We start from the raw sequence: 16,217 nt of genomic DNA on the forward strand, positions 1-16,217 counted from the left end.
AAAAGTATTGCTAAAGCCCTGAAGATTAGAGAAAACTATCACAGATGTAGTTTTTAACTTCCTATTGATAACAAAATGTCCCTGTCCTGCCATGATTGTAACCTGGCAATATGTTGGGGTCAGGCTCGGGGAGGATTGTAGGCCAAATATTTCCCGGTGTAAAATGAAACTCTTAACTGGAAACCGAAAGTAAATTCATACAACAATAGTGTGTTGATACAAAGCTGTTTGGAAAAGAGGAGGGAGATCACCTGTAAGTTGCCTATGTTGACAACTAGAGAAAATGAGGGAGGGGAGAATGGAAGGAAGGAAGGGAGGGAGGGTCAAGTATCTGTGACGCGGCCTTTAATTTTAGAATATCGTTTCAGCTGTAGATAATGGGGGGCAGGATATTAAAGGCTCCTAATAGCCTCAATTTCTCAAGGGAGTCTGCTGAGAAAGGAGCATTGGAGGAACCTTGAGTGGGAAAGTCTGGGATGCCCGCTTCAGGGAATGGCCGAAGGGGTGGACTGGAGCATGGGGGACGTACACTGGAGGTGGCATCAATTGATACAGCCATTGTGGCTTTGCTCTACAGGGCTGTGGTTTGGGGAGGGCGATGCTAACGTAAAGTATCCATGACAGATCTTGGAGGCAAGACTCAGTGGTCGTCTACTTGACGTTAAAATTACTGTGATGCTGGCAGTGGTAGGATGGATGGGACTGTAAGCAAGTGCCAGTCTTTAGAGGATGAGGGGTCATGCTGCAATGAGGGTTCTTAGGTTTGCAAGGAACAGGCTTGCTTAAGCTGCCCCTGAGGGAGCTGGTGGTTCACATCCTCCTGAGGACTGGGATTGCGAAGGAGGCGACAACTAACTGCAGTTGTTGCTGTTCTTCTTTGCGGTTTCTGCTTCTCTGTGAGTCTGCTTTTCCCTTCTCATTACCAGCTTTGCTCTGTGTCCTTTCTTCCTCATAACTTCTACTTAATCGTCAGTATCTTCCTTATACTTTCTGCTTCTTCACAATTTGGAAATACGCACAACCTTCTTCCACCTCGTGCACCCTTTTGACTTCAGTTCCCTCTGTCGATGGTCTTTTTCTCAGTGTTTCCTAGTCCATATTTCCAAGGGAGGGAATCTGATTGGACAACTGTGTCTTTTCAAGCTTTGGAGACTTTGAGTCGGTTGTGTTCGCCCCACAGGTGTGGTGGTAGCTGGGGGACTAGGGTATGAGACATGGCTGCGTCAGACAACAGGGTCTGTGGATTCAAGCGGTTTCCTTAGAAGGGGATGTGGCCAGCAAGTACTGTGAATGCTGTCTCTCGTTCTGTGAGTTCCTAGGATGTCTGAGTGGTGAAAAGGTGAAGGGAGACGTAGCACGATGTTGATGTAGCCCTAAGCAAACATGGGGGAAGGGCAATGTCTCTACCAGTAGGTGCATAGTGGCCTAGAGTGGTCATGGGAAGTTAGTGCAGAGTCCTCTGGTTCCTGTGGCATGGAAGCCTGAGACCCCTCCACTAAATAGCTACAACTAAAGCCATTTGCCCAGCGCAGGGCCAGTTTGTTACAGCAGGTACAACATAAGTGGAGGGAACTTCTCAGAATGGTTAAGGGTTAGGGGAATTTTTTTACAATAAAAGGAAGAGTTCAGAAGGCACAGTGAAAGTGTTATGAAGAAAGTCAGTAGTGGTGGGGAGGGTTTGGGTAAGAAATAATAATAACAATTGTAGTGGCAGTCAACCTGTGAATTCTTACTGTGTGTCAGGCATGGTCCTAAATTCTTTACATGCATTATCTCATTTTATCGTCAGTTAACTCAACAAGGTGGAAGATACTCTTATCATCCCATTCGGAAGATGAGGAAACTGAGAGTTAGAGCTGTTAAATCACTTGCCCAGTGTCACACAGCTAGTGAGGAGCAGAGCTGGTTTTAGGAGCTAGGTGTTCTGACTCCAGAGTCCAGGTTCTGAACCACTCTGCCGTCCTGTTTCATGGTATGGCATAAAATATGACAACAGGAATGCACAGTAGATGCCAGGGGAACTGGTGTTTAGGGTCTGGGTTGACAAGGACAAGAGGCATGCTGGCATTAACCATCCTGCAGGTCCCCAGCAGATTAGGCCGAGATCCCAGCGGTGGCAAGGGCCTGCTGAGGCAGGTAGTCTGTGCCTTGGGCAGGAGTCTGCTAGTTTTGCTCAGGGCTCCAAACACAACTTTGCTGAGTCCTACTGTTCCTAGTGATTTGATGGGCTGGCAGGCTTGCTCATGGGATTGGCAGTGACAGATTAGAGGTGGTGCTGGAGGCTGTCTGCCCTGGCGAGGTGTGCCCAGGCCCTTTAAAGGACCTTCCCAGTGTTTTTCCTATCATATCATCCCCAAGACAGACTTGCTTGGATTAACCAATGCAGGGACGTCGTAACCTATGAAGAAATTTCTAGGTTTCTATGGAATTTATTACCTCTCAAATTGGCCTATTATTAATAATAAATTGTGTGCATAGCTTTTTGCACAAAAGTAATTTCACGCCAAGCATACCAAGATTTTATGTGGTATATTAGAAGAAGTAATTTTTATGCAGAAAAAACATAGCATAGTACCAGGGACTGCTGAACTAGCTGAATCTGACCTATCTTTGTTTTACAGTATTACGTCATCTGATATAGACCAGATTTACTGTATATATCAGCTTTTACTGACTGAATCACCAAAAGATGTTAATAAGTTTGAAAAATTATCAAGATAAAATCATAGTAGGGCCGGCCCCGTGGCTTAGCAGTTAAGTGCGCGCGCTCCGCTGCTGGCGGCCCGAGTTCGGATCCCGGGCGCACACCGATGCACCGCTTCTCTGGCCATGCTGAGGCCGCGTCCCACATACAGCAACTAGAAGGATGTGCAACTATGACATACAACTATCTACTGGGGCTTTGGGGGAACAAAAAAAATAAAATTAAAAAAAAATCATAGTAGGAGGAAAATCAGAGCTACAGTGAAGATAAGATGTAATGTAGAATTTCTTCAGTTAAGTAATCAGGAGAAGTATTGTTTGTTCGTTGATTCAACAAACGGATATTGATCCCCTCTGGGGACCAGATACAATGCTAGGCCCTGGAGACACACAGTGAGCATGTTGCATGAGTTTCCACCTGCGGCACTTATAGTGTAGCAGGGAAGATGGAGTGTCAACAAGCAATCACACAAATATATTTGATTCTAAACTGAGGTACATGATGTGATGAGAAGTTATAGGGTTCCATAAAAACATATAATGGGGGATCTGTCCAGTCTCTGGGGTCAGAAGTTTTCCCAGAGGCACCTGAGCCAAGATTTGGAGGGGGAGCAGGATCAACTAGGGGAAGGGGTGGTAGAAAGCTTCCAGGTAAAGAGATGAGGCATCCAGGCCCTGAGGCTAGAAGGTGCCTAGGTCTGGGGACCATCATTTCCCCACAGCACTAGCATGTCTCCCTGTCATGACCTTATGTAGGTGTGTTGGAACTGTCTCTTTCCTTGTGAGGCTGCGAGCTCTGGCAGGGAGCTTTGTTTTTCATCTTCTTGTCCCAGAATTGTCTTGCATTTCTGGGGCCGCAAAAATGAATACAAACTTCATCTAATGAAAACATAATTCTAGCTCAAGATTTTGGCTCCTTTAAAGACAGATGTTAGGCTGATTTTAGGCAATAAGACTTTTAAATAGCTAAGAAATAGAAGAGTTTAGTTTGAATGTCTGACAACATATTGGGTATAAGTTATGACACGGAAAAACATTTTTTTGCATTATCGTTTTTTATCTTAAGTCGAACTTATATCCTCAAAAAGCCACTCTACATAGTAAACAATTTTAGTGTAAAAACTTTACATTTGGAGAAGAGGGGAAATACTAGGATTGCTTTTCGTTGTCCTCATTTATAAAGCTAGGCATTTAATAACATTTTTTGCTCATGGCCGGCCCAGTGGCTTAGCGGTTAAGTGTGCGCGCTCCGCTGCTGGTGGCCCGGGTTCGGATCCCAGGCGCGGACCCACCCACCGCTTCTCCGGCCATGCCGGGGCCGCGTCCCACATACAGCAACTAGAAGGATGTGCAACTATGACATACAACTATCTACTGGGGCTTTGGGGGAAAAAAAAGGAGGAGGATTGGCAATAGATGTTAGCTCAGAGCCGGTCTTCCTCAGCAAAAGGAGGAGGATTAGCACAGATGTTAGCTCAGGGCTATCTCCCTCACGGAAAAAAAAAAAAAAAAAAAAAAAATTTTTTTGCTCAGTGCCCTTTTCTTGGTATGAGCTCACAGAGGAGGTCCAGCTAAGTCCAGTATCTGAATACAAACTTCATCTAATAGTTAACATGTTAACATGTTTTAGGCTGTCATTTATTTTAAAACTACTTAACTCTAAATAAGCACTTTTTTCCTAACATGGCTATGTTTTTATTGTATAATATGTCTTCAACTCTATAGACATAATTTAGAACAATAATAATATATTCTTACTATCTCTCACTTTAGGCTCCATTAAATGACCCCTGTGCATGTGCCTCTTTTATGGGTTTGAAGCCTTCCACCAGTAAATACCATCTCGTACGAGCAATATTGGAGTCAATAGCTTTCAGGTACCAAAACCTGCCCTAAACTCCCCCTTCCCCATACAGTATTGCCATTTCCTTATATTAATTTCTACTAAACTAAATTAAGAAATTTCTTAATTTTAGCTCAGTGTTTTTACCTTTATTTTGATTCATACTGTGTATGATATAATCTGTTCTTATTGCTAATTTCCTTAGCATCTCTTATTTTTTTAGTACTTAATAGTACCAATACCACTTATATTTGATATGTGAAAACTGAATGGTTTTTAAAAATATCCAATTTCTTAAGTATAAAAGATTCAAAATTTGGACTTTCAAATATTTTTGTATTTTTATTCAGGAAGGAGAATTCTAACTATTAATGCTTCTGTTATACTCAAAGATTGAATCATCAAAATTATTCTTTATATATATTTCCCTGTGGTCTTTTTGTTATGGGGCAGGTGTAGCTTATTAAAATTAAGAGGCAGATGGGCACAGGTGTTAGCTCAAGGCTAATCTTCCTCAGCAAAAAGAGGAACATTGGCAACAGATGTTAGCTTAGGGCCAATCTTCCTCGCAAAAAAAAATTAAATTAAGAATGTGGCTGTCATAAATGTGGAAAATTTGTAATGTTTAAAATAAAATTTTCTGTGATTATGAAATGATTACTTTTGTATTTGATGAATTGTATTAGATGTTATTTATGGTATATCATCTTAATATCTCTCTATTAAATGGATGCTTGCTTTAAATTTTTATTTCTAGGAATAGAAATAGGTTAAATTTAGTCCTAAAATAAAAATTATGCTCTTTTGTATCAAGGTAAAAAGCTCAAGCCCTGAGCCTATTGCTTATTTGAGCATCTGTTAACAACTTCCAGTTAGTGTAATTTATATTTCTTTAATACTTTCTTTTGTATATTTTATAAATCATGTAAATAAAACCACACTTTTTATTTTTCTAGATTGGAGAAAAATAGAGAATTATCATGATATGAATTTCCTCTAAATAATCTTGTTTTTTTAACTAGAAACAAACAGTTATATGAGTTGATGCAGAAAGAGATCCATATTCCCGTAACAAAAATCCGGTATGTAAACTATGTTTCTAACAGATTTAATTAGAAATTAGAAGTAAGTAGTAGCTACTATTAGTATTTTCATCATTATAATTATCCAGGATTTCAAAAAAGAACTTATACCTAGCTTCTTTGCAACAAAATTCTTCATCATAGGAATTTGGAAAAGAAAGGAAAGCTAATTTTGGATTTATGGAGAATATAGCACACTACAGAATTTGGGAGGATCTTAACACCCATATATGTATTATAAAGACCTTTAAAATCTCTTTTTTGGGTGTGTGGATATCCTTTTGGCATGGAAGCATCAAATTTTGTTTGCTGGAATGTCTAAATGAGTTTTTATGTTGGCTTAGTTCACTTGGCCTGTTTTCAACTAGTCCCAGGACAAACAGGGCAAGTGGGAAAATTGATGGCAGGAATAAGGAAAAATGTTTAAAGATTACCTAGTAATGTCCTCTATCTTCAGGTCAATACTAAGTGATATAATTTTGGAATTAAAGAATTAAACTTAAAAAATAAAATCAAGGATCTGAAAAAATATGTGGGAGCCAGCCCTGATGGCCTAGTGGTTAAAGTTCAGCGCACTCCACTTTAGTGGCCTGGGTTCGGTTCCACACTACTCGGGACCACACTACTCGGCTGTCAGTAGCCATGCTGTGGCGGCAGCTCACACAGAAGAACTAGAAGGACTTACAACTAGAATATACAAGTATGCACTGGGGCTTTCGGGAGGGGAAAAAAAAAAGAGGAAGATTGGCAACAGATGTTAGCTCAGGGCGAATCTTTCCCAGCAAATAACAAAACGTGGCCCATTTAGAAAGATTTTGTAATGACGTTGTGCTTTTGTTGCAGTAATTCATCTCACATCTCTTCCTCCCCTCAGGGCAGATGGAGGAGTCTGCAAGAACAGTTTTGTCATGCAGATGACAGCAGACCTGATTAACGAGAGTATAGACAGACCCGTCCATGTTGACATGTCGTGCCTTGGTGCAGCTTCTCTAGCTGGCCTTGCTGTTGGTATGTGTGGATTTTATAACAAGAGCTTTCTTGCAAACTGTTTCTTCCAGATAGCATTTCTCCTCCCAAATCACAAAATTATAGAGAGGGTCTGGAAAGCCTTAGTGTCCATTTGAGCTCCATACACGTCTGCATATTGCTCACAAAATGCTCCTGTGACCTCTGTGGGTGGGTCCGTTTGCACCTCCTTACTTCACTCCTTCAGTCAGAAGTATGAGGCAAGGACAGTTCATTCTCAGCTGCTTTGGTCTTTAGCAAGGAAGGGTCTCTGGGTAAACTTTCTTTCTTTTTTTTTTTTTTTGGAGTTTGATGGCTATAAGTTAATGAGCTTAGTTTTTTTTTTTTCCTCATTTTTTGTTTATTGCAGTAACGTTGGTTTATCACATTGTAAAAATTTCAGGTGTACATCATTATACTTCTATTTCTGCATAGATTACATCATGTTCGCCACCAAAATACTAATTACAACCCATCACCACACACGTGTACCGAATTATCCCTTTCACCCTGCTCCCTCCCCCCTTCCCCTCTGGTAACCACCAATCCAATCTCTGTCTCTATGTGTTTGTTTATTGTTGGATGGACATTGAGGGTATAATGCGAAGTGAAATAAGTCAGAGGGAGAAGGTCAAATACCGTATGATTTCCTTCATTAAGTAGTAGATAATAACAACAATAAACAAACACATAGAGACAGAGATGGGTAAACTTTCTGAGTAGATAGGCTTGTCTTTGGCATTAACCACTCCATTTTATTTATTAAACAACTTGTGTTGAGTACGCTGCTATATGACAGTCACTGCTGGGAATAAAGAGTTTAAAAGACATAGTCCCTGCTGTGGGAGTCTCTGGTGGGTGCAGTCAGACAGGTCAACCAGTTATTAAACTTGGTCTGATAAACGCAGTGAACAGCCATAGTATTGAGCAAGTGGTATAGGCTTCCCAGAGGAGGCAACATATAGCTCAGTTTTGAATGAGTTACCAGACAGCCGGGTGAGGAGAGGATAAGAGGTGAATGGTCCAGTAGAGAAGGCAGCTCGTGCAAAGGTACTGGCCCATTGCGGGGAGTGCTGATACGGGGGGTGCCAGAGAAGAGGCTGGAGAGGTGTGTAGAGGTCCAGTGGTGGCGGACTCCTCATAAAGAGGACTTTGGACTTGATCTTGAAGGCATTGGAAAGCCACTGAAGAATTTTAAGCAGGGGAGGGACATGGACAGATCTACATTTGAACAGATCACTTTGGCAATTAGTGAAAGGATTAGTTGGCAGGGCTAAAGAATGGAAGTAGAGAGGCCAATTAGGGGGCCCCCTAGGAAGTAGGATGATGCTTTGGGACACTGGGATTATTTTAATGTGATATGTAGAAGAGTGTGCAAAACAGGATATTTTACAGTTAAAAGTTTTAGGCTAATATTTAGCATGTTAAAGTTACAAATCCAAAAAGCGTGAAATCTTGGTAAGTTCAATTTAAACTTTATTCTACTAAAAATCTGTTAATTTAAAATAATAATACACTCGCTTCCATTTGTTCATTGATTAGTGTTTGATTAATTCAAGTTGAAGAAAATAAGTTTCTTTTAAATAATCATTTCTATTTACATATTTAGTTAAATTCCTTTGTATATTTCAACTCTTATAAATGTAATATAGTTGATTTTCTTTTTGATAATTTCACATGCCTAACTGAGCAAATTTCTAACTGTAACAAGGAAAACCTCAAGTGCTTAAACAACTCTTGCAAAGTGAATAAATTAGTCTTGTAATTACAGTGAATCATTCTCATAAACATTCTAATATTATTTATAAGGTTAATCAAATTCTTCTACACTTTTCACCTTATAAAACTAAATATGTGAGATTCTTTTGACATTTACAATACTTTAAATAACAAACACAGGCATATTATTCTTACATATAACATGGTAGCTTGAGTTTTATCTACTTCATTATACCTATATTTAATTTCAAACCTTTCAATACAAAGATGCTTCCCTAACTACAAGGAGCAGTGTCACCTTCTCAGAAAAGCTAAGATATCTGGTTGGATTGCTTCTCTCTCAGAAATTTGAGACCTGAAGCCTGTGCACATTGTCTGTATTTTCGAAATTCACCCAGAAACTGGGGTCTATTTGATACATATTTAATAAAATGACTTTTAAAAATATACATGTATGTCTTAAAGTGTAAATAAATTCTGGAAATAAGGATTTTAAGAACATATTTATTTTCATGACTAGATTTATCTAACTGTAGTCTACTAATAAAAACTATTTTTAGTCTTTTTAAAACTTCTATAAATTAATTAATATATTTAAATATAGATAGTCTAAAATGCTGACTTTGTAAATAGAAAGAATGTGACCTGACAGAAAATTTTAGAAGGAAGAATTTTATGTGTCACCTTTATTGGTAAGAGAAAATGTATGTCACAAAGACTTATCAACTACGTTAGTACTTCAGAGTGGGTGAGATGTATCACGTGTATTAACAAGACACCTCTACCATTTCAGACTACTTATGATCACACTTATGAGTGTGTTTTCTTGCTGCTTTTTATTTTAAGTCACATGATCCTCTTTGTAAAGAACAATATATGCCAGAACTACAATATTATCTTGAACAAGAATTTAAATAACTTGTTTGAAATGCAGTAATTTGAAAAAGAAACTATTATATTAATTCTCAACTTTGAATTTTATGCATATCCCAGGGAGTTGCCTCTTTCCTCAAGATATATGACAAAAATCTTAATTTATCTTTGGTTTTTTTAGTTGTAAAAAAATGAAATATACTATTTCTCACTTTTTTTTTTTCTTAGTAGCAAGTCATGAAATGAAATGATGACAGGGTGTGGTTGCTCTAGAAATGATTCATGCCCTGCCACACACAAATAAAGCTGATCGTTAGAGACCAAAAGATTTTAAAATCCTGGTGTATTTATTCTCAGGGATAGTCAATCTAACAAAATTAAAAAGCAACAAAATATTTTGGATTGTGTTTTAAAATAATAGCTGTTTCCCTTTGCACCAATTCACTTAGTTTTATAGATAAACTTTATGGACTCATTATTTGCCTTAAAATTTGAGAATAATTTTTTCATCTGTAGGGTTTTGGACTGACAAGGAAGAACTAAAGAAACTGAGGCAGAGTGAAATGGTTTTCAAGCCACAGAAGAAATGGCAAGAATATGAAATGAGTATGGAAAACTGGGTCAAGGCAGTGAAACGCTCCATGAATTGGTATCACAAGACGTAGCACTATGCGGAAGGGCTGAAACTGGAAGTGGCCGGTTGCTGTGACACGCAGATGGGACAAAGCTCAGGGATAACCCATACGATGAGGACTGAGAGAAGATTTAAAGAGAGTTTTACACTCAGAGAGAAAAAGCATTGCTTTTTTGACACAAAACCAAAAAACCCTCATTTTTAAAAATCCAAACCTTGGTAAGATTGTAAGGCAACAATACCTCAGAACTTTGTATCTTTTGTTTTGTAGCAAATTCCAAAGAACATTAACCGTTTCCAACCACGTTTTGATGGTTATGGGTCCTCCTCCTTTTTATACTGAGTCAGTGGTAGATGTGAACATAATGGTTTACTATCTTTGAGTTAATAGTTCTAGGTCAAGCACCATTCACATTTTGTTCAAAATTATGTGAAAAGTATTCCTTTAATTCTTTAAAATTAAGTGGGCTACTCAAAGTCCATACAGCTAAAAAGAAAGAATAACTGAGGAAATGTGGAATTTTGAAACATTAATATTTTATATTTAAAGCCATAATTGTTCAATGTTGTATTATGTCCTTCTCAGGCTTATTTGATAGTCAGTTATTTACTTTTTTGGGCTTAAAGACACTGCCTTAATTGTTCCTTATTTAACCAAAATCTGAGCATTCTTTATGTATTGAAAAACATTGAAAAAATAATTTTAGTTAATGAAATTAAAAAAGGGTATTAATTCATAAGGAACAAGAAAAGACTACATTTTCCTTCTCAAATAGAGTTTCTTTCAAAAAATTCTAGCTAAAGCATGACATCCCATCTTTTACAAAATGCAGGAAGTAAGTATAATTCTTGCCTTTCTTCTCCTGTTCTTTTTCTTTTCAGTTGGTGAGATGCTTGCATAAATGTCTTTGTTTTTAGTAAGTGCCTAATTGACAGAGTTTAATTTGAAGAAAGTGCCCTAATTTATTGGTGACGTAAGAATTGCCTTCATTGGGGTATTTTACTTGTTCAAGTATCTTTTTTATTTTTGTCCAGTCTCTTCCTCTCTGAGATACATGCGATGGGTAGCTGACAGAGGTGATGGGAGTTCACTCATGTTAGTGACTGCTCTACGGCCACTGAGCCAGAGATCCCCAGAGAGGAGCAGGCACAGTTCTGCGTTCTCAGGCTTTCTTGATAGAAATATGAAGAGGAGTACGAGTTGTGAGTAGCTTCGGGCCAGGTGTAAAATTGTCCTAATGCAGGTGACCACCTTCCAACCTGCTCTCCTGTTATGTGCCCCGCCCTTCATTTGGGCTAGGTTCCTTTTGATTTGCAGCAATAATGAATTTATTTCCCTCTTGGTCAGGCTTTATCACATAACATCCTACTGTTATAGAGCTAGCTGTTAAATAATAACGTAATTGAAGTGACTATTACAGAGACTGTTATTGTTGCTGTCGTATATGTCCATTTCAGAGACAGTTAGAGATGAGAACTGGGGGTCAAATTGCATTTCTGCAAATTCCACTTCAGTGAACTTTAAGTGTCCTCTTAAATTATTAAGATTTTTTGATGGAGTCATTATAGTAAATATATAGTATCATTAACTCCATTAATTAAGATTTGGGAATATTTTTAAGTGGAGGTGTTTTGTTTACTCTAGTAAGTCAGATCCCATTGTGTAGATAATATCTTATTCTTCTTTTCATTTTTCCTGTTTTTTACATCCTTTTTACAAAGCTTAGTGGCCAATTAAAGGCTTTTTTATCAAAATCATATGAAAGCTGCTGTGTTGTTTTACTATTTCTTATAGACCCTGCTTCTCAGCAGGTATGATTTCATAGGAAATAATTCTGTCTTTTTTTATTGATATACTGAATTATAGTATTATTAATACCTAAAAGTTTGTTAGTTCATCTCCTCTATGTTCTTCTTTCTCGTCATAAAACCGCAAAGTAAATGATAAATATCTTTTAGATACTGTGGGAAAATAACTTAGCATATCTCTCATGGAATTGAGCATCTCCTCAAAAATCAGTGGCTAATTTTTTTCTTTTGTTAATCTTTATTTTTCGTATTTCTGGCTGTTTTTAGTGACACAGTTTAGTAAATCTTTTGTCAGATTTGACCTAAATCAGAAACGTGGCCACTTTTGCTTTTGTGGTTGTAGAAATAGTTGATAATCAAAAATCAATTGAGCAAAAAAAATTATCCTTTCCATCTTTCAAATTCATTTTTCAATTGTATGCTAATATTTGAAGTTTAAAACAATTTCTGTGCTAATGTATTTTACCATTATGGATCTATCAGATATTTTTAGGAGGTCTTGTAGCTATCTTATCAAGGAGGAGAATGTTCCTGTACAATCCTTCTTAAAGTGGTACTAATTGCTTTTATACTGTAGACTTACTGATTTTTAAATTTTTTATATCCAGCCATGACATGGTTTCTCACCCTGAGCACTGTTGACATTTTGGGACAGATAATTCTCTGTTTTAGGGTGCTGTGCTGTGCATTAGAGGATATTTAGCAGCGTTGCTGACCTCTACCGCTGACCCACTAGCTACCGGTAGGATCCCCCTAGTTGTGATGGTCAAAGATGTCTCCAAACGTTGCCAAATGTCCCCTTGGAGGCAAGATCCGCCCCCAGTGGAGAAGCGCTGATACAGACTGTTAGACGAAGACTGAGTACTCAGTGACTGTGGAGCGTCTATCATACTCCTTTACTCTCTGCCTTGTTTTTACCTTAGCAAGTGATTGTTAGCAAAAAGAGGTGGTAGTATCTTAAAATAAATAGGGTTTCTACTTTGCTGGTTAATGAGGTTGAAAAAAATCTCATGTAGGTGCCGGCCCGGTAGGGTAGAAGTTCACACGCTCAACTTTGGCGGCCCAGGGTTCGCAGGCCCGGATCCTGGGCATGGACCTATGCACTGCTTACCAAGCCGTGCTGTGGCGGCATCCCACGTATAAAGTGGAGGAAGATGGGCACGGATGTTAGCCCAGGGCCAGTCTTCCTCAACAAAAAGAGGAGGATTGGCAACAGATGTTAGCTCAGGGCTAATCTTCCTCACAAAAAAAAAATCTCATGTTGTAATTATCTTCTGCTGTTAGTATCCACCCATCCCCATCCCCACCCCTGCATCCTCTGTGGTCGCAATGAGTGGGTTCATGACTTCAGTATAGGATTAAGGCATTCTGCAGATCATCTTTGATTTGATCTGCTTTTTTGCTTGTTTTTCATCTCTGAACAGAGGAGATCACTCTCTCTTTCATCTGCCTCTGTGCAAGCGTCCACCAGACTAGAAGTTCCCTGAAAGCAGAAACCATATCTACTTCCACAGAACTCAACTCTGTGCCTTCACATCTGTGGGAATTTTAACTTTACGTTTCTAAGTGCAACTTTTTTTGCATATACGTTTTATCCTTGATGTTGCATACATTTGTTGATAGGGAGCAGCTCGTATGCGTTGCAAGTAAAATATGTTTTGTTGAATTAAGAAGGACTACTTTGTTATGAAAGCTAGAATCTTCAGGGCCGGCCCTGTGGCTTGGTGGTTAAGTGCGCGCGCTGCGATGCTGGTGGCCCGGGTTCGGATCCCGGGTGCGCATCGAGGCACCACTTCTCCGTTCATCCTGAGGCCGAGTCCCGCATACAGCAACTAGAAGGATGTGCAGCTACGACATACAACTATCCACTGGGGCTTTGGGGGGAAAAATAAAATAAATAAAATCTTAAAAAAAAAAAGCTAGAATCTTCATACTGTTGATTTAAAAATTCTTCATATGTTTATATATCCGCAAATGTCTTTGTTTAGAGATACACATCCATAAATACACATAGTCATATTAACTTTCTAAGGTATAATTGAAGCCTTTCTGTTCCCAGGTTGTATGTATTTGACTGCAGATGACTAACAGATTGAATCTTAAGAACAACAAACGCTCTGGTGTCAGAGGGAAGGAGTTTCAGAAATAGCCCCTTCTGCAAGGGACTTATCCTGGGGACCAGTCTTTAATTTAAAATAATCCAGTCCAGGAGTTTGGCAAGAAGTTTATAATTCTTTGAGGAAAGACATAGCTGGACCCTGGGGTTCTTCAATTTTAAGTGATTCTAGAGTCATTCCAGAGAGATCCTAGAAAGCTTGAATCTACCCCAAAGGATTTTGAATACCTTTGGGAAATTTAGATCATGTTTCTCAATTAGAATGAAAATCCCCAAACACACCCTGGACCTATCTGGTCCTAGAATCGTCTTGCACACCTGAAGCCAGGTCGTCTGGTTCAAACCAGTCGAAATGGATAACCCCAAAGAAGTCAAAGAGGGGATCCAGAATCACATGGGCTTTTTAAGTTTTGGAGCTTCAAAGTGATAAATATTTTGGCACCAGCATCTATTCTGAGTCACTGGCTATATTTTCACTGTATTCCTATGGGCCCATTCCTAGAGGAGTGCAGGAATGATCTTGGGAGTGGGGACGATAGAGGCAGGAACCTGCAGAATCAGATATTTTGGAAATTCTCTATTATTCTATTTCCACTTTCTTTCCCTCCCTTTACTATATATTTGGTTTATTAAAATAAAATGGCTATGTCTGTACACATATCTATGTTATTTAGAAAATATATGATACAAGGTTTCCAGTTTAAATGAGCCATATTTTCACAAGAAACTACCAAACTGTTTTCCAGAATAGTTGCACCATTTTACATTCCCACCAGCATGTGTGGCTGATCCAGTCTCTCCACATCCTCACCAGCATTTGATGTCACAATTTTTTATTTAGCCACTGTGATAGGTGTGTGTTTTTCTCATTGTGGTTTTAATTTGTATTTCCCTAATTAACAATGATGTCAAAATCTTTTCATGTGTTTTTTGCCATCTGTTTATCCTCTTCAGTGAAATATCTGTTCATATCTTTTGCCCATTTGCTAATTGGGTTGTTTTCTAAATGAGCCATATCTTTAAATATCTTTTTTTAAACTTTTTAAAAATTAGTCCAATGACTTGAGAAGTCATTAAGTAACATTTTCAAATCCTTGTAGGCAAAATGTATATTACATTTGAACATGATTTTATAATGTACTGAGCAGAAAGGTTCTCATATTCCTTCTGTACTCATTATATGGGGTGGTACTAATACTGTATAATAGCCAAAAAGTTTCAAAGATACCTTTACTTAGAATGTTAAGTAGAGTGTACAAATATATATTTTGTACATAGCTATCATAATGTTTATAATCTTTTTAATTTAAAATAAGCTGATTTGTTTAAATGTTTCAGAATGATTTAGTGGAAAATTAATTGGAAATTTTCCTATTTGTGCAAAACAGTTAATATAAATTCCAATTCATATGCATCAATAAATTCATAATCTTAGTTCTGTGATGTTCTTTATGAATTTCATAGTTTTATTAAATAGTCATTGAGAACCTCATAAACCATTGTTAAGATCTGTAGGTAAAATCTCGGATGCATTGCAATAGAAATATTTTTCATGTGTATGTGAATTTTTCCCTTACCTTTTGTCTACTTTAATTTTTGGATTTGTTTTTAAATTTTACCTGGAAATTCTTATTTAATACTATTTCCTGTTTGGGTTTCTGCACATTAAGAAGGTCACAGAGAAATAAGCATATGTTAACTATAGTTGTGGCTCAAGGTAAACTTGGGCTTAATATGGTTAAAGAAGAAAGATTTTCTGTAACCCTGCCTCTTTAGATCCTGTTTAGGTTTATTATTCTATATTCTACATTCTTGCACAAGGGAAATTACTAGAGAAGAGGGTTAACTCTTTGTGGTGAGAAAAAGATGATGTAATTCGTTGTGAAAATATACTGTATGTTTAAATATTTAGAAAGATTTTAAATAACTGGAGAAAAGATAATTTCAAATACTAATATGATGGAATTAACCTAGCAGCTGTTAAAAATCTCTTCTGAAAATTATCTAAAATTACTTGGAAAACTACAATGAAACAGTGAATGATTGATCTATGCATATTGTCTATTAAAGCCATTTTTATTTAGTGTTTCTCTGTTCATTGCTTTGGGTTCGCACACATATATAGCGATATCCGTATGCTGGAGGATTCAGTCAGACAGTCTAGATTCCAGTCTCTGACGGTAGTGGAGCCTCTTACCGTCTCTGAGCCCATGGTATCATTCCGTAGTAGGAAATTTGAAGATGATAAACATTGAGTTATTAGAAGAAAGGATGAGGTTTGGTTTTGATGTTTAGTTCAAAGTATGTAATAGTCTAATGAGAAGGACAAGGAAGGGGGCACTCCAGCATCACTACAGCGAGGGTGAGGGCAGGCATTGCTGTTTCCATTCCACAGAAGAGGAAACTCAGGCCTAGGGAGGGACAGCAAGATGG

At 38.0% G+C, this 16,217-nt stretch overlaps 1 protein-coding gene across 4 annotated transcripts in view; it reads left to right on the plus strand.

The window, feature by feature from the left end:
* Positions 1-15,867, plus strand: part of GK5 (glycerol kinase 5) — a 67,139-nt gene extending 51,272 nt beyond the window's left edge. For all 4 annotated transcript variants that reach the window (XM_087430447.1, XM_087430448.1, XM_087430450.1 and 1 more), the window contains 4 exons: positions 4,477-4,580; positions 5,569-5,628; positions 6,503-6,636; positions 9,742-15,867. In XM_087430447.1, coding sequence (XP_087286573.1) covers positions 4,477-4,580; positions 5,569-5,628; positions 6,503-6,636; positions 9,742-9,890 — 447 coding nt within the window. In that variant the 3' untranslated portion in view covers positions 9,891-15,867. The remainder of the gene's footprint in view (positions 1-4,476; positions 4,581-5,568; positions 5,629-6,502; positions 6,637-9,741) is intronic.
* The last annotated feature ends 350 nt before the right edge of the window (positions 15,868-16,217 follow it).

Source organism: Ceratotherium simum, chromosome 5, assembly GCF_057802395.1.
Source record: "Ceratotherium simum simum isolate JZ-2026a chromosome 5, ASM5780239v1, whole genome shotgun sequence".
NCBI classification, from domain to species: Eukaryota; Metazoa; Chordata; class Mammalia; order Perissodactyla; family Rhinocerotidae; genus Ceratotherium; species Ceratotherium simum.